The 18,619-nt window shown below is 38.6% G+C and overlaps 1 protein-coding gene across 2 annotated transcripts in view; it reads left to right on the forward strand.

Moving 5' to 3' along the window:
* The first annotated feature begins 36 nt into the window (after positions 1-36).
* Positions 37-18,619, forward strand: part of LOC121875319 (RAD50-interacting protein 1-like) — a 29,693-nt gene continuing 11,110 nt past the window's right edge. Inside the window, exons 1-14 of one of the 2 annotated variants that reach the window (XR_006090580.1) lie at positions 37-217; positions 794-910; positions 1,653-1,777; positions 2,472-2,645; positions 3,079-3,218; positions 3,744-3,859; positions 4,134-4,301; positions 4,730-4,955; positions 5,381-5,531; positions 7,597-7,762; positions 8,983-9,174; positions 9,913-10,278; positions 12,732-12,865; positions 14,881-15,266. Coding sequence is in view for 1 of the 2 variants with exons in the window: in XM_042379812.1 (XP_042235746.1) it covers positions 41-217; positions 794-910; positions 1,653-1,777; positions 2,472-2,645; positions 3,079-3,218; positions 3,744-3,859; positions 4,134-4,301; positions 4,730-4,955; positions 5,381-5,531; positions 7,597-7,762; positions 8,983-9,174; positions 9,913-10,278; positions 12,732-12,865; positions 14,881-15,085 (2,457 nt within the window). In the remaining variant the exon portion in view is untranslated. Of the gene's footprint in view, positions 218-793; positions 911-1,652; positions 1,778-2,471; positions 2,646-3,078; positions 3,219-3,743; positions 3,860-4,133; positions 4,302-4,729; positions 4,956-5,380; positions 5,532-7,596; positions 7,763-8,982; positions 9,175-9,912; positions 10,279-12,731; positions 12,866-14,880; positions 15,623-18,619 lie in introns of those variants that run through there. The other variant, XM_042379812.1, reaches the window with a different exon arrangement.

Consider the following 18,619-nt stretch of genomic DNA (forward strand, 5'->3'; position numbering starts at 1 on the left):
CAGTATCATATAAGATAAGCATGCTAAGATAAAATAGGTGATGATGGCCACCCTGGAGCTGACACCAAGTTTAGATTCCCTAGTGGATGAAGATGAGATCAGCCACACAGTAGTGCAGCAGCTGAACTCAATATTTGGAAATGATCTCAAGAATCTGGAGAAGGTCTCTGAGTTGGTTGAAGAGCTGACCAAGACCAGGGATGAGTTGGAGAAGAGGGTGAGTCACTCTGTAATTCTTACCATTATTTGCACTAATTACCAATTCCTTGCACATACTTTAATGCATTAGGCATGAGCCAATTAAAGCCAAGGGTTTATTAGTAGCTCCTCACCCGATGACACATTCTGTTAAGAGAAATAAGGCGAAGAATTTCAACTGTTGCGAGTCAATTATGACCTTTTTTGTGTATGCTTAAATAATTACATAATTTCTTGCTTTAAAATCAAATTTTACAATAATTACCAGTACATGTGCTGTACAGTATATGAAGTTTTATACTACTTTTGAGAGGCAGAGTAAAATGGAAGTACAATACAGTATTCACAGCTCTCCAAAATGAATACCGGGTACTCAATAATAAATTTAGAGGGTGACCAGAAGATGGAATACATGTACAGTATAGGAAGAGACAGTTTAATGAGGAGAGGAAGCAGAGATCAATGTTTGTCATGTTATAAAAAGATATGTAGTACTGTACACTACTTTGTTAAAAAAAATGCCAGTGAAGTGAAAAAGGAATTACCTAATTGATAAATTACCAGAGACAACATTGATTTTATAATTATTTTTCAGTTGCGTTTTGCCACTACAGAAGCTCCAGACAAGATCACAAAAGCAGTGAAGGCAGCTGAAGAGGCTCTGAGCAAAGAGAAAAGTCTTGAAGAGGAGTGTAACAACCTTCAGGAACAAGTGAGTAGTGCAGTGCAGTAGAGGGGGTCCCCGGGTTATGAACGGGTTCCATTCCTGAAAACGTTCTTAAGTTGGAAATGTACGTAAGTCAGAACACATGCTATATGCATACTGTACTTACAAAACAATTTTTAAAATTCCACTATATCATAGCCTAAGTCCTTATATATGTCTAAAAATCACTTAATTTAAGACAAAAGAAGAACTAGAATGACAAAATACAGTAAATGAAAGTAAAAAAAAAAAAGTCCTCGGGTAAATAAAATGCTGTAAATTTAAAGTTTAACCTCGTTCGTATCGGCGGGCATTCATAGGTTATCTGGGCTTGTGGCTTCTTCAACCTTGTAAAGCTGTTACTCCACAAGGGGTAACAGCTTTACAAGGTTGTTTCGTAGTACTGTAGATGTTCCATTGTGGCATCTCTGATAATGCTCTCAAGTACTTTACATACTATGCTGGTCAGGCTCATCAGTCTATAGTTGTTCGTGGAGTGACAATCACTGGGGACCTTTTGTTTCATCCAGGCATTTACAGAACAGGATCTTCAGGGGCTCGGCAAGCTTGTTGCACAACTCTCTTAGCACTCTGGGAACCATGTGAATATATTACCCTGATATAAATCTCGTGCTGTTGTGTAGTTAATGGACTTTGTAATGTAATCAAACCTTTCATTTTGTTGTATGTTCAGTATAAATATAATTGACTTGATTGAAATATATTCCTTTTTCACATCAATCCACAGGCCAACGCACACACACAAAAATATGACGACCTTCTGAATGACATAGGACCAGGAGTTCGACAAGTGAGGGAATTAGAGCGTGTTAAATTGTACCAGGAATTTGTATCTGCTGTTGATGAGCAGAGGTAAGGGAAACTGTTATTACATCATTTAAAAGTATATAGTATAACATCCTCTAGTGAGCACACAAATTGTCTTTTCTTTTGACTTCATGATCTCAGCTGTTTTGGGGTTGGTCTTTTGGCTCCTTCTCCTTCCCACACCTAATAGTCCTGTGTTTCCTATCTTGTTACCGTATTCCCAACTCCCTTGTATCATTTGCAACCGTTATTTCTTCATCTTCTTCTTACTTCAGTTCTTGTATGTTTCATCTGCATTTTTCTTACTCTCCTGAATGCAGTTTGAAATGTCAAACAGTGACAGTTTGTACCAGAATAAGGGTGTAAACTATATCAGTAGCATCTGAAAATGCATGCATGGAGTAGTAACAAATGGTAAAGACACAGTTGTTTTGTAATCATTGGCAAGGTCTTGTTACTATTATTCTCCTCCATAAAACACAACTTTAATTAGAATGTAAATATGATATGTTTATATTTTCACGAATTTATAAGTTGAAATTACCCCTCAGCTATGCACAAAAGATTGTCTCAATGTAAATACAGTATCATAGTGTGTATCATTTACAGCACTAGTTTGGTTCACATAACTATTTATCATACCGAAAAACATCAACCCATTCATAGCTTTAATAATTAGCTGTGTAGAAGCAGTTTTCAGTCTTATAACTAAACTTTGATGTGTTTTGTACCTGTACAGTAAAGAGATAGAGGCAGCACTTCATATTGGTGCTGAGGGTCAGGCTCTGGTGGGGTACTGTCGACTCATGGACACAACAAAAGCTGTACAAGGCTCTCACTGCTTGAACCTGGTAGCTTTTGTTACCAACACTCTTCTCTACTGGCATCAAGTCTTCACCCTCAGGTTCACCAGGTATGATTAATACTGTACAATGAATTTATAATTAGGTGATAAATGTCATTTACTCTGTCAAACTCAGTACAGTAGTGATATTAATAACTATACACACACACACACACACACACACACACACACACACACACTCTTACATGTATTAAACACTGAGTGATTACAAATGATATTTCTGGTTTTAATCACATATTATGAAGAAACAAACAAAGCTTAGTTCACATTGGGCACACCTTCATGGTCTTATCATATAGTATATCATTAATATTTTATGTAACTACTGTACTGTACACAATCCTTTCTTTTACTGAAACAATGATAGGCTTAGTCAGCATATAGCTATGTGGACAGTTAGTACAGATATACATTGTTAACCAACTCTTACAGTAGGTTATCATAAAGGTTTACATGGTGACTCGAACCATTTTATTTCTAGTGAGTTTGAAGGTGTACTGAAGACCATCAAGTGGCCCTTCACCACTGGCAACGACACTGTGCACCAACCACCAGCCTCCCCTGAGTCCCTCCAGCGACTGTGTACTCTCACCCAGTACTTGTTACAGCTGTCCCTGCCAGGTATGTACTGTACTTTACCCTCACCCAGTACTTGTTACAGCTGTCAAATGTACCCGTACTGTACAGCTGTCCCAGGTATGTACTGTACTTTACCCTCACCCAGTACTTGTTATCAAATACCCGTACTGTATCCCACAACTATCAGGAGGAACATAATTATAACATCACATGTTAAAGTATAGCTTGTAAATAACCCCTGATTACCTTCTAATCACTGAGCTTATGGCTGTTGATTGGTGCTCTTGAACCAAGATGATATAGGAGGTTGGCACTCACTGGCACTATTTCTCTTGGCTGCTGCTTACAAACCCAACCACAGATGGACTCTCACTCTCCCTGGGTGCTCCACTCATGTTACATCTTGGCTCCTGCAATACATCCAGATAAACCACAGCAAAAAAAAAATTGTTTCCTATGTAATGGCTTTAATGCAACCAGTAGTGAAGAAACCCTGCAATATATTAGGATTTCATTGTTTACTTTTTGGGTTAAAAGGGATGATTTATTATTTTTACTAATTTACAGATAATATAACAAGTGAGAATTCCAAGCGACCAGAATCTCCAGTCGCCTCTCCAGCAATTGTGACCGACTTTGTATCTCCAGTACTACCCATTCACCTCTTGGTCAGACCGCTGGAGGTATGTAGCTGTCTGGAACATGCTTGAATAATATCTACATACAAAATCTTGCATAATATACCAGTGAGTTTTTACTCTGTATTAGTTATAGTGAATTCCAGAGGTATGAAAGATAAGTTTTGCTTGAAGGTTTTTAATAAGTTAACTCTAAAACTGTTCATTCTTCAAAACTGAAATTGTACCATATATTCCTTAGGACACAAATGAATACCAAACTGTTCTATGTGGTTTCACTTTCCAAGATTACATTTTGAGCTTCTGGTTTCTATTTCAGGTGAGATTCTTTTTCCACTTCAGTGGTAATAAGCCAACAAATAGTCGGGAAAACCCCGAGTGGTACTTCACTCAAATCCTAAAGTGGATCTCTGCCCATGAGAATTTCCTCAACTCACGTATCCAGCCAGTTTTAAATCGCCTCGGCCATCAAAACACTTCTGCAAAAGTGAGATATTTTTAATGTAATAATGGCTCTAGCATGGAGTCATAATGTATAGGTATCAGCAGTAACAGATGGCACACATGGATAAACCCTGTTGCTACGAATTAGAATCCCATATTAATGTGTTGAGACGTTAGAATTTAGTTCATTGTAAGCCTGCAAGTATATGTTCCACCCTATTTAGTTAGTAATAAGATCTATAGACAGAACATTGGTTGATCTGCATAAATATTCATATGGGAACTGATTGCTTACAATAACACAATTACATAATTTTCTCTATCGAAAAAATACTAATGTTGAAATTGTTTTGTTGTTTCATTATTCTATAATGGTTGCTGTATTTAAACTTAAGGGAAACAGATGTTTTCAGTCTGTTACTGAATAATTAATTTGTGCCATGCATTAACATTTTTTAATTTATTCCCCAGGTGGAGTTCATGAGAGGTCTAGTGCGCCTGGTTGTCATTAAGTTGGCTGCAGACCTTCCTGATGTTCAGTTTGATGATGACATCTTCTGCTCCACTGTCCAAGAGACACTTAATTTTGAGAGAGAGATGAGTCTGACCTATGGGTACCCGTCCTCACAGCCCTCTGTTCTCTCTGTCTTGACTCAGGGTCGTATCTTTGCACGCTGGATACATGTTGAGAGAAAGTGTAAGTATTTTCAGTCTGTTTGATAATTTAAGCTGCTGTTTTCACAAATTCATTTTTTTTCTTTTTACATATTTCTGGCATTAATTGTGAATAGCCATTTTCATAAATAATAAAGTTATTGGCATCCAGCGTTCAGTAACGTGTTTATTGGATCAACATCGTGAGCATAGCAAGGAAGTGTATACTGTACCTGGACTGGTGAATTTTACAGGATGGTTGTGGAGGAACTGTATACAGTATAAGGAAGGCATTACTAAAGATGTTCGAGCTAAGACTTTTTAAAGTTTCTAAGTTACTTGTCTAGTGCTATTGTGCGTTAGTTTTAAACCTTGCATATGCTGTGCAGTTATTGAAACATCTTTGATTCATTTCCCCTCCTTTTACGTTACTAGAATCTTACTTTTTATTTTTGTACCAAACTTCAGTTGCTCAGGAGCTGATGGATGAGCTGGTGTCAGACGAGGGAGCCTGGGTAGCGGTGGAGGGTGGTGAGGCAGCACACTGTGGAGAGCGCTTGATCCTGCTCCTCCAGGGCATCACTGACCGCTACAAGAGACTTCCTCAGCCGGGACACAGGTGACACCTTTCTTCTATAATGCCTTCATCTACCATTCTTTTCTTGATGATAATATCCATGTACCTCACTCAACAAATTATTCTCAGTTGATGGCTGACCAAGGTTTGCCAAAATGGTACATTTCATTTTCTTTTTTGCAGCAAACTCAAAGTAACACAAGCTCTAATCTTTTACTTATTATTACTTATTATATCTGTAACTAATTTTCGTAATGGACGAGTTGACGGTCAGAAATTTTTCATACGATGCCAGGTCAATGAGTAAAGAAAACGCTTAAATTTACTGTGGGAATGATATTTTTAGATAAATTGGGCAAAAAAGTGTAAAAAATAAGGGTTAACGTTGTTAAAAAGTCACGTGACTGCGAAAAGCTCTGTGATTGGTTGTGACGTCACTGGTTGGGGCGAGCCGCCCTGCGGGAGGCTGCCAGCTGTGGTGTATGTGTTGTTACCAGCAGAAATACAGGACTTGTGGCCATATACAATGTTGATATACACAGGCATACCTTATTTTTAGGTTAAAATAAATTACTGCTCAAGTATCATCGTTCTCTATATCATGTTTGGAAAATGTAAGTTTTCATCATTGATGTCTATATTTAATGTTGTGGAAGGACTAGGGACAACCATGGCCAGGGGATGGGCTTGAGATGATCAGATGACAGATGTAATTTAACGTGCTTCATAGCTGGATGGCCGAGTTTTTTATAATACTCTACAATCATAAAGATATCTACCTTTGGTAAAAAAATTTTGTCTGCCTTGATGAACCCTGGATGTAGTTGTCCAACCGTCTCGGCTGATCGGCTCTGTAAATAAATATTATTCGATAATTATTTCATAGTATAAACATTCTAAAAAATATTGATATTATTTTGGTTTTGTTCATCTGGGGAACCATAAGATTCTAACTATGGGATTAAATAGTTTAAGCAATAAGACACATTATCACTTCAGGATTTCTGTCGCAAAACATTTTTCGATTACATAAGAAAATACAGGTCATATGTTAGGTTAGGGTATGATTAGTTATAAGGTTACCTTAACATACGTACATCAGTAAGTGGGGGGGGGGGGTGGTAACTCGAAACTAGTGATTTCCAATAGAAATGAAGGTCAGAATTGTTCATAACACATTGCAAACCACCAGAAAAAAACATAGTCTGCATGTGTAAGTACAGGGATAACCAAAACTTAAAATTTACCCAAATCTTAAAATTTACATCCAAATACTTATAGTAGTTAAAGTAAAATTTTACCCATTAATTAATATAAATGATGATATATCCCAATGGTTCATTAGTGAATCATCAAAACAATAACAGCACTATGTTGTCATGTTTAGCTAGCACCAGGCATCCTCCAAACAAAGTCCAGACAATGTCATTACCCTGTACTTCTAAATTAACTCATGTCTCCATCTAGTACTGATATACTCTGTACATGCATAGAAAAAAAAGAGAAACTCTACCAGGTAAGAATACATGACAGCTGAGTTGGTGTGAACATGGGATTTTTTATGTCCATAAGAACATAAAAATGGAGGAAACTGCAGCGGGCCTATTGGCCCATACTGGGCAGTACCATTTACACCCAACCTCTATCACTCATATATCCATCCAATCTGTGTTTGAAGCAGCTCTTCATGGCACATTTCTTCATTTACGAAATGTCCATGACTTAGACCATAAAAAAACACCCTTAAAACTTACCTGAATGTGGCATTTGGGGTCTGTAAGAGGCCATCCTTTGTACACCAATGACTGCAACTGTGAGTTTGATAGAAAGCGTCATCTGCAGGGTAAGTGGTGACATCATTGCAAATGGCGGCCCTGTTTCTAGAGAAATAAACTTATCTCTACTATTATAGCAGGTCTTTAAACTTTTATTACAAATTATATATACCGTTTCACTCTACTAACATGACAGAGTGTATTTCTTGTGTTTACCCAGAACCATCAAACTCGTCCATTCTTCTCTACAGTAATAAATTTGTCAAGCCTTTATTGCTTAATTTTTTCACATAATACAAGATTGAACTTCCTCTGAGTAGAACACATTTCAGGTTACAGTTCCTGGAGCTACAACTCGAGCTTTTGGATGACTTTCGGGTGCGAGTGTTGCAGGTGATGAAGAGTGAGAGACAAGACCCTCTCACCTCCCATTACCCTGCCATCCTCAACACCGTCCACCACATCACTGCCACACTACATGACTGGGCAGACCTTCCTGTATGTTACTTGTAAACTAGTGTTTTACTTGCTTAATCTTCTTATAATGTATGTATATAGGTTAGGATACTCAGGAAAGACGCAGGACGTGGATTAAGAAACACTGCAATAAGAGGAGTTAGATTCTTGATTTGTAAATGGGATGGAAGTACTGTACTATATGGCTGTTCAGTAAAAACCAAGTGGATTTCACCGTTATTGATAGTGAGCACGAGCATCACGTCACTCATAAAGCATCACTTCATTGTTTTAGTGATCATGCAAAGAGTTAACATTATGATATATATTATGATACATTATGATATAGATGCACCAATAGGGTCAACCTGTACAGCACATAGTCAACAGTAAGCTAAGCCCTTTATTTGGTGGGATAGGTTGAGTTGGATGTGTTAGTGAAATTGGGTTTTTTGAAAATATTCCAAAAAAATTTACATTAAATTTTACTGTATTAAAGATTGATAGATCACCATAAAGATTTATGCATGTGTTCTTATGATAATTAAATGCAACCAAGTCCGTTTTCTCTTAATACAATTGAATTCAGTTCAGTTCAGTGGGATTTTGTAATGATTGTTTTTTAGCAGTGGCCACTGACAACACTGCTCTTGTACTGACTTAATGCTCACCATGTCTCAGAAATGATTACCCAAGGTTTGTGTAACAAAAACAAGTAATCTGTATGCATACAAAAAGAGAAAACATCTTTTGCATTTTTTGTACTGTATATCATTTGGAAAAGCGTTATCGTGAAATTGGTGGAAAGAACACTTAAGTAGTTATGTTGTGAAGAAAAAAGTACATATAAAAACTGTGTGAGCATCATTACTTTTATGTAACTACTCTAAGTTACCAAGAGTGAAGCATCTTAAGACAGGTTCATTACCAAGATTTTGGACACCCCCACATGGGTCTTGCTCTACTGGTTCTTACTCGTATTCAGATTGGAGACCAAAATTGGTTACAGTCTAAACAGTTTGGAGTTATGAGATTTTAATGAAGTCTATTTAAGTACAATTTTAATTACTGTACTGTACACTGTTATCACCTCAAAATAACCTGTTCTCATCTATACTGTACCTTGTTGCTTCCAAAGTATTGATGTAATTTTGTCCAACTTCAGATCATTTCTCTCATCATGGTTTCTTAATTGTGCTGAAATATTTTTTATTTATAATTTCTGTAGATAACAAGTATAAACATTGTATAAAAATTTTCAGTTCTTTGTGGAAATGCAGTACTACCAGGAGTGCTTTAGTAATATTCAGGAGCAGACAAGTGCAGCAATAGCTAGTTATGACAGCACTACTGCGTCCTCTACCTCTCCAGATGACCCTGGGTCCTTCACCTTTAATTCCCTTGATGTCTCTCTCTTAAATTCATCCATATCCCCTGAGCTACTAGCAAGACAGGTAAGACTTGAGTCATTTTTCTTTAATTTGAGGACAGTTGACTTAGGATTACACATTTCAGGTGCACAGTGTTTCTCACTTGAGGGTTTGTGTCTACAAGATAAAAGATATGAATGATGATTGTGGAATATTTTTTATGAATGAGTTGTATATGGAGAGATGAGATAAATAGAAAATGGGGTAAATTTACTGTCTGTAGTTTTTATCATAGGAACAAATGAAAAAATGGTCCTAATACAGTATTCCCTTAAAGCTTGCTGGGTTTAGGTTAAAGTGGACCCCGTTAGAAAGCAAAATCTGCGAATTTTTCATGCCAGTCCCACGTGTGTGCAAAATATATATATAAATAGCTATATGTACATGTATAACAACATTATGTATGTATAAGACAATATAATAAAAATAAAATAACATAAATATATAAACATAAAAATGAAATAACACTGTATGGACATTAGGTCCACACAGTGATAGCTAGTTGTGGTAGTAGCAATGTAAAGACAATACCTCTAAAACATCAGCTGATTTGGTGCACAGGATGTAAATAATCCCTGTACTGGACAGTTCCTTGTGATGATGCCCGGTACCAATAAGTATTTGTACTGTGTATACCGTAGGTACCTATACGTATTGAGTAAATTTTATTAATAATACCAACAAATGTTTGATAATAGGTCCATGAAGTGATAGTGAGCTGTGAGAAACATGGTAGCATATAGCCAGTGATTTTTTTTTCAGGATGCCCTTGATACCCTAAACGTAAATGCAGAAGTTCCAACAACGGCTCAACTGACTGAGGTCTTAGGTTCCGTGTTTGATGGAACTATGAAACTGTACACACACATTGAGGGGGAGATGGTTCGTACACTTGCCAGCTACGTCTTCAGTGAAGTCCGTGCCAGAAGCCAGCCTTACCGGCAGGATAAGTGGTTCCACACAGTGAACCCAGGAGCCTCAATGGACTTCACCAAAATCAATGAACTCAGCCCAAGTATCTGTCCTCTATTAGAAGTGCTTGCCAGACATCTCCATGCTCTCAGAGATGTTCTTGCAGCTCCACTTTTTATGCAACTGTGGAAGATTGTAGCAGATACACTAAATAAGGTAAGTTATCAGTGTAGACAAGAAGTTGTGAAGTACTCATTGTAGGGGTTGTGTTCCAAAAGAAGTTCACAAAAACCAATTTTGCATAAAGAGCCATTTGTTGTACAGTAATACAGATGCTCTCCAGGAACTCAACTAAACCTCCTACAAAAAAAGGAATTTTCTAACCATCTAATGAAGAATGCTAATGAAAGAGAACCTATCTAAAATTTTATACACTGAAAATATTACAAAATAAAACCGTTATTTACTTGAAAACCCATCATCAACAGACACCCTGGAATTTTATGTGAATTAGGTTCAGCTTCAAAATATTCTTATTTTGACAGCAATCTTACCATAAATTAATGATGTACTGTATGCCCCCCAAGTTTGCAGATTTTTACTTTGCGGTTCTCGGTTATTCGTGGATGACACCCTGGGTGTATCTAAGAATGTCTGTGGGTAGTTTTAAAGTTGCTGGCATTTTCGCAGCTGGGACAGGGAGACATTCGTTCTAGAGACAGTAATTTCTTTTACCTGTACAGTGAACCCTCACTTTACGCGGTTAATTCAACCCACGGCAGCCCGCGTAAAGTGAACAACATAACATATGGGATTAATTGAAATAGAGACCAGGCCGACCCCCAAACTCCACTTTTTCAGACACAATACCTACGTTGTAGTAAAAATAACTTCTTAATTTTTTGATGGTATACACACACAATTAATAATTAAGAGAAATATCAATAATATTAGGTTTTTTAACACTTACATTAGTAGAAAAGATGGCTGGGCACACGGGGATGGGGGGGTTGGTTCCGAAGCAGAGGGCAGATTATTGGCCCTCACCTGTATCACTTGTATCAATTGTATCAGTATCCACCACAGAGGCTTGCAGGGCCTCTTTGTCAAACCCCTCAAAGTCCATATAAGTCCATATCCTCACTATCACTGACTTGAGCCGGCTGTGGTGGGTGGCGGGTGAAGAACTCGGTAATGTTTTGATGACTGGGCGGCCTTGTGCGCACCCTGCTCGCGCCGCTCTCCGCTTAAAAGGGTACACACACCGCGGAAAGTGAGCATTCCGGTTTCGGCAGGGTACCGCGTAAACGTGGAAACGCGTAAAGTGGGACCGCGTAAAGCGAGGGTTGACTGTATTGTAAATACTGTATGTGTGTGTGTGTGTAGACACACATACAGTACAAATAAATATTAATTGGAAAATCCTCTCACAAATAATCAAACAATTTTAATAAAAATTTGACACTCTACCCTCAAGTCCGTGCTTTATTAATAAAGTAATAGAGCACGGACTTGAGGGTAGACCGTCACATTTTTAATAAATTTGTTTCTGATTATTTGTGAGTATTTTCCCATTATCATTTATTTGTATGTGTTTTGTGTGTGTGTGTGTGTGTGTGTGTCTACACACACACACACACACACACACACACACACAAAACATACTAAACTAAAAGTCTAATATTTTTATATCTTGATCAAACTAAGAGATGATTATACTCAAATTAATCGATATCTTGCAAGGATTCCAGCAGTGCAAGTTATATTCTGCTAAGTCAAGTCTGTGACATTTTATAATGGAAAAACTTTAAGTCTAAAACCACTTTCACCCTATAGAGTCCTTATCACCTGCTGGCTGGGAGGTGGAGGTGGGATGTTGATAGCCAGGAGGGGAGATCACCGGGTAGTTCTCAGTGGAAGGGGGACTCAGGATTATAAAAGACGGGGAGTTAAAAAACAGCTCTGCCGCTCCTATCCCAAGCTTCGGATCAATGGGAGACTCAACAAAACTTGCTGGGTATTTCCCCTATATGTAAACGTCGGTTATGCCAAACGATGGTTAACGAAACATTGGTTTTCAGGGTACAACTGTAATAGTTCACATCAATGTCTATATTGAACAGCCACAGGGACTTAACGCAATTAACGCATCCCTGTATAACACCCATTTACTCTTACAGTTTTCATAGAATACTTTTACTGCATCTAATAGCCTTCCTCCTACCCCATACACTTGTAATGCCTCCCACAATGCTTTTCTGTTCACCCTATCATGTGCTTTTCCAAATCTACTATAAATCATTAAAACTATCTGTAAGTAATAAAAAAATAACAAAAACTTATTAAAACCAAGAAAATAGATTATTATTAAAGAAAATCGTTGTTTAGTTTAAATCGCCTAACCCTGATTTTAATATTTTGAGGATTTATATTAACAAGAAATGATTAAAGTACAGTAATTTTTTTTATTTAAAGTTCTGCAACTATTTTACCCATCCCAAATATTACCTAAAGGTTTTAACTGTCGATTGCGAGGTTTTTCAGGGAATGTATCAGTTGTTTTGGATAATGAGCTACAGTGTGTATAATGTATATTCCTGTATTTAAGTACTACTAAAAAACCTGGTGTACTGTGTTGTATTATTAATGTGTATGTATTTTCTCAACAGTATGTGTACGAGGAAGTCATACTGCAGACACGGTTCAGTGATGTCGGTGCAGCTCAGTTTAAGTTTGACATGACTAGAGGAATTTTTCCCATTTTTGGAGCATTCACACAAAAACCCGAAAACTTCTTCAGATTGTAAGTTTCTCTGATAAAATATTAACATGTGCACATTAATGAAAGTACTGTTCAATAGATTCATTACTTCATGTACTATGTCAGGTTGGAAAAGAGGGAAGAGCTGAATTGTGGTGTGAAGGGATTAAGAGGTAAAGGGGATAATTTATTTATGTCAATCATATTTTCAATAAGTTATGCCTGTAAAAAAAATACCGGACAAGGATTTTTTAAATTTTCATATGAAATGTAAATTAATTGGTTGTTGGAGTATAGCAGTGATTGCCAGGTAGAATGACTCCCAGAGAATAATACAGTACAGGGGGCCCCGGGTTATGAACGGGTTACTTTGCTGAGGACGTTCATGAGGTGAAAATGTACTTAAGTCGGAACACATGTTATGTGTATACCATACTTACTGAACAATGTTTAAAATCCCACTATATCATATCCTAAAATCACTCCATTTAAGAGAAAGGAAGAAATAGAATGACAAAATACTGTACAGTACCGTAATTAAAAGTAAAAAATAAGTCATCAGGTAAGTTGGGGACCCCGTGTACTGTATACTGTACTTGAATGGACTTTCAGAGTACAGTACAGGGAGTAGATTTAGTAACTTAATTGAAGAAAAATGGAGTGGAATAAGTGGTTAAAAAGTCTGTTTTTCTGCAAATCCCGTGCAGCTTTATGAATTTAACTTTCAAAACAATTTTATTTTTCTCAAATAGGCACAGACAAGCAAAAATATGGTATAATTGGGGAATTCTCATGAAAATGCACGGATTTGCGGAAAAATTAACTTTCATGACACGAATTTGCGTGGTCAGCCTATAGCACTGTAAGATTTATTGGGGATCCCAAGAGTGAGGTTCAACTAAATGGAAAAAATCTCTATCCAGCACCCCTCAATCCCCATAGGTGCTGGATAGTTGAGATTTTACTGTATATATGTGTGAGAACAGGGTAGATGGGAAGATATATGCAGTGAACCCTCACTTTACGCAGTCAATTGAACCCACGGCGGCCCGCGTAAAGTGAACGACATAACATATGGGATTAATTGAAATAGCGACCGGGCCGACCCCCGAACTCCACTTTTTCAGACACAATACCTACGTTGTAGTAAAAATAATTTCTTAATTTTTTGATGGTATACACACACAATTAATAATTAAGAGAAATATAAATAATATTAGGCTTTTTAACACTTCCATTAGTAGAAAAGATGGCTGGGCACACGGGGATGGGGGGTTGGTTCCGAGGCAGAGGGCAGATTATTGGCCCTCACCTATATCACTTGTATCAATTGTATCACTATCCACCACAGAGGCTTGCAGGGCCTCTTTGTCAAACCCCTCAAAGTCCATATAAGTCCATATCCTCACTATCTTTATCACTATCACTGACTTGGGCCGGCTGTGGTGGGTGAAGAACTCGGTAATGTTTTGATGACTGGGCGACCTTGTGCGCACCCTGCTCGCGCCGCTCTCTGCGTAAAAGGGTACACACACCGCGGAAAGTGAGCATTCCGGTTTCGGCAGGGTACCGCATAAACGTGGAAACGCGTAAAGTGAAACCGCGTAAAGCGGGGGTTTATTGTACAGTATTTGTACTTTACAGTACACTCTGTGTCTTGGATAAGATTCTCTTTAGGGCGCTAAGTACCACCTTAAGAAAGGACATTTTATATATATATATATATATATATATATATATATATATATATATATATATATATATATATATATATATATATATATATATATATATATATATATATATATATATATATATATATATATATATATATATATATATATATATATATATATATATATATATATATATATATATATATATATATATATATATATATATATATATATATATATATATATATATATATATATATATATATATATATAGTATACTATTTGAATGTTAGAGAAGTATTTCTTTATTGCAGTACTTACATGAATTACTTTGTTTGTAGAAGTATGTTGATTTGTACAAAATAATTATTGCTCCACCAGGGTGAAGGAGTCGGTGATTCTTCTGACGCTACCCCATCCCACTGCATTCCTCCTGCGTGATACTATCCACATGTGGCATGACGATCAGGATGCCTTTAGCTTGGTTGTGTCCCCGGTGAAAGCATTAGGTGAACATGGCGTCACTCTACTAAAACCAAAGGAAGCTGATACAGTTTTAAACATTAGAATAAATGAACGTGACTGATGATGTTAGTAAGTCAAGAGGATATAAGAATTATCATGTGATTGATGCAATTTGCTGAAAGTAAGGACAAAATATACTGTATATTGTGTAAATTACCAGCTGAGACAACCCTCCTTGCCTTAAGGTCACCAATGATAGTAGCAAGATGGATAATACTTGGTTTATGTTGTGTAAATACAAGGTTCACATTCTTAAAAATGCACTGGGTTGACGGAAGTTAGGCACGAAACATTCACGTATTGCATCGTAGAAATACAAACTATCCAAACTATAATTTCTTTAGATTGGGTTAGGTGTAAAAAAATGCTCGACTGATTGTGTGACTAGACATATGAGCATAGTAATAAGAACTTTAGATCCTCATTTGTGTAAATGTTTCTGTACTCTTTGTGTACTGTACAGTAAGTAAATGAACTTTTTATTGTATTACTCTACTTTGCCAACTTACTAATAATGTTGTCAATCCTGATATTTCACAGTAAGATAGAAAAGCAACATTGTTCACCATTTTAGGAATAAAAAAAACAAAAACCTGCAGTTACAAGTTTAATTTAACTACGACAAGAGTTGTCTGTGGGCTCATGTAATATTAAAGAAATAGAAATATAAGGAAAATGAAGAACAAAATTATATGTTATATAGATGAGAGGAATAAAAATAGTCCTCATTATTATTATGGAGTGCTAGACACATACAGTAGAGTTCATCATTCATTCACCACAAGTCACAGGTAACGACTAACAACGTCTGCGTTTATCTAATAATGTCAGCACTTAAATGTATCTCAAACTTAGGGCAATTTTCTATACATTTTCATAAACCAAATTGTTAAGTGAACAGTGGTGTGTGTGTGTGTGTGTGAGAGAGTACTGGAATCTAGGCAACAGTGCAATCCAGTCCTATCTGTGCAGTTGAGCAGCCCTTTCTAGGAGCCACTCTGCTCACCCTACATGGGGAGGTAGATAGAAAAGGTGCCCTATGACCACTATGGTCATCCTAATGCGGTCAAAAACATAATCATGATCATAGATCAAAACAAACAAACAAACAATATAACATCCTATGGTCGCTGCATGGAATGTCAGGACCTTTCTGGATGCTGGCACAAATGAGCACAAAAGAGCTGTCTAGGTATAATATCAAAACAGCAGCCATTAGAGAGTCTAGCTGGCAGACAAGGGTCGATTCACAGAACGGGGGTCCAGCTATACATTCTTCTGGAAGGGTAAGCTTGCTGTGGAGAGAAACTGCATTAATGGTGTTGGCTTTGCCATTTGCCAATCCATCCTACATGGGCAAACTGAACTGCCTGTTGGGATCAACTAGCACCTCATGACGCTCCGAGTCCCACTAAATCACTCACGTCATACCTTCTTCATCACTGCATGTGCCCCAACACTGGATGCAGGGGATGACACCAAGGAGGCCTTTTATTTAAGTCACTCATGCCATGCATGGCTCAGACCACTGCAACACTGATCATGGCTAGTCAGAGCCACTCTCTCCCTTCACATTGCCCCAAAATGGAGAAGGCAACAAGCGTCCAGAAGAGGTTTAACGCCAAGCGACGGGGGGATCAAGCACTAAAACATGCTCCCCGATAGCAGCTCGACGATGGGCTGATAAACAACCTAAATCTGGGTGCTGAATGGGGTATTCTTGACTGTCATGATATAAACCTACAGCAAGATCCTCGGACAGATAAAAAAACACAAAAAATAACCAATATTGGTTTGATGAAAATAAGCTGGAAATCAATGCACTTGCAGATGGCAAACATGCTTCTTTCACTGACTGGCAGAACCACCCTCAGTCTCAGACCAAAGCTGATACCATCCATGAGAAGACAGTGGCGGCCCAGCACGTACTTTGCAAACTAATGAATGAATGTTGGAAAAATATAGCGTGTGAAATGCAAAAATACACGGAACAACACGAGATGCGTGAAATTTTCAACTCCACTAAAATTATGTGGCCCAATTACTCATGGTGCGGCCCCCCTTCGCTCATCCGACGGTAACTCTACTTAAAGACAACACAGGTATCCGTCAGGCTATATTATCTATCATATTTATATTTGTGCTGGTGCTGCTGCTCAGCAGTGACTCAGCAGCTGTTAAGAAGCAGCAGCAGTCGCAACTGCTCAGCAGTGACACAGTAGCAGAAGCTCAGCAGCTGCTGCTCAACAGTAGCAGCATCAGAAGCAGTAACAGCAGCAACTTCTCGGCAACAGCAGCTGTTGCTTCCCTTCCCCTTCCTCACTTTCCTTCCCGTTCCTCCCTTCACTTCCCCTCCCTCCTTTTCATTCTCTTTTCCTTCCTCCTTTATCTTCCCTTCTCCTCCCTCCATTTCCTTCCCCTTCCTCCCTTGTCTTCCCCTCCCTCCCTTACTTTCCTCTCTTTCCCTTCTTCCTCTCCTCCCTCCCTTTCCTTCTCCCTCCCTTCCCCTACCCTCCTTTCCCTTCCGCTCCCTCCCTTTCCTTCCCCTCCCATCCCTCCACTCCCTACCCCTCCACTCCCTTCCCCTCTGTCTCTTCTCTCCTTCCCCTCCCATCCCCTCCCTCTCTTCCCCTTCCTCCTTCCCTTCCCATCCCTCAATTTCCCTCCCTTCCCCTACCTTCTCTCCCTTCTCTTCTCCTCCCTCCCTTCCCTTTCCCTCCTGCTGTCGCCGCCCCTGGGAGGGCCCCTGGGGTCGCTGCCACCCCAGGGAGCGCCTTTGAGGTCACCGCCGCCCAGAGAGCAGCCCTGCAGTCGCCGCCGCTCCTGGGAAGGCCCCTGTGATTACCGCTGCCACTGGGAGGGCCCATGGAGTCCCCGAGGTCCCATGCTGGGCCCGTGGGGTCGCCGCCGACCCTGGGAGGGCCCTTGGGGTCGCCGTGGCCCCAGGGAGGGCCCTTGAGGTTGCCGCCGCCCTTAGTAGGGCTCCTGGGGTCGCCGCTGCTCGTGGAAGGGCCCCTGGGGTCGCTGCCGACCCAGAAAGGACCCCTGGGGTCGCTGCCGCCCCTAAGAAGGCCCCTAGGGTTGTCACCACCCCTGAAAAGGCGCATGGTACGGCCCCTGGGACAGCCGACGCCCTCGGTATGGACCATGGGGTCGCTGCCGCCCCTGAGAGGGCCCCTAGGGGCCCTCATACTTTCCATTACAATTGCTACATGGAATGCAGTAAGCACTTCCATTTACGTAGAAGGTTGGACTGTTCTTAGTATATATATATATATATATATATATATATATATATATATATATATATATATATATATATATATATATATATATATATATATATATATATATATATATATATATATATATATCAAGTAATTCACTGTAGGTGCGCGGGATCCAGGTATATGCTGATAATTACAAGGAAAGAAGAAAACACGAAGTTCCCAAGCGCTTACGTGTAATTCACATCTTCAGGGGTGAGTACAGACTAAGGAGAAATACAAAGCAAGGTATATATATATATATATATATATATATATATATATATATATATATATATATATATATATATATATATATATATATATAT

This window comes from Homarus americanus, unplaced genomic scaffold (assembly GCF_018991925.1).
Source record: "Homarus americanus isolate GMGI-L3 unplaced genomic scaffold, GMGI_Hamer_2.0 scaffold56241, whole genome shotgun sequence".
Classification (NCBI taxonomy): Eukaryota; Metazoa; Arthropoda; class Malacostraca; order Decapoda; family Nephropidae; genus Homarus; species Homarus americanus.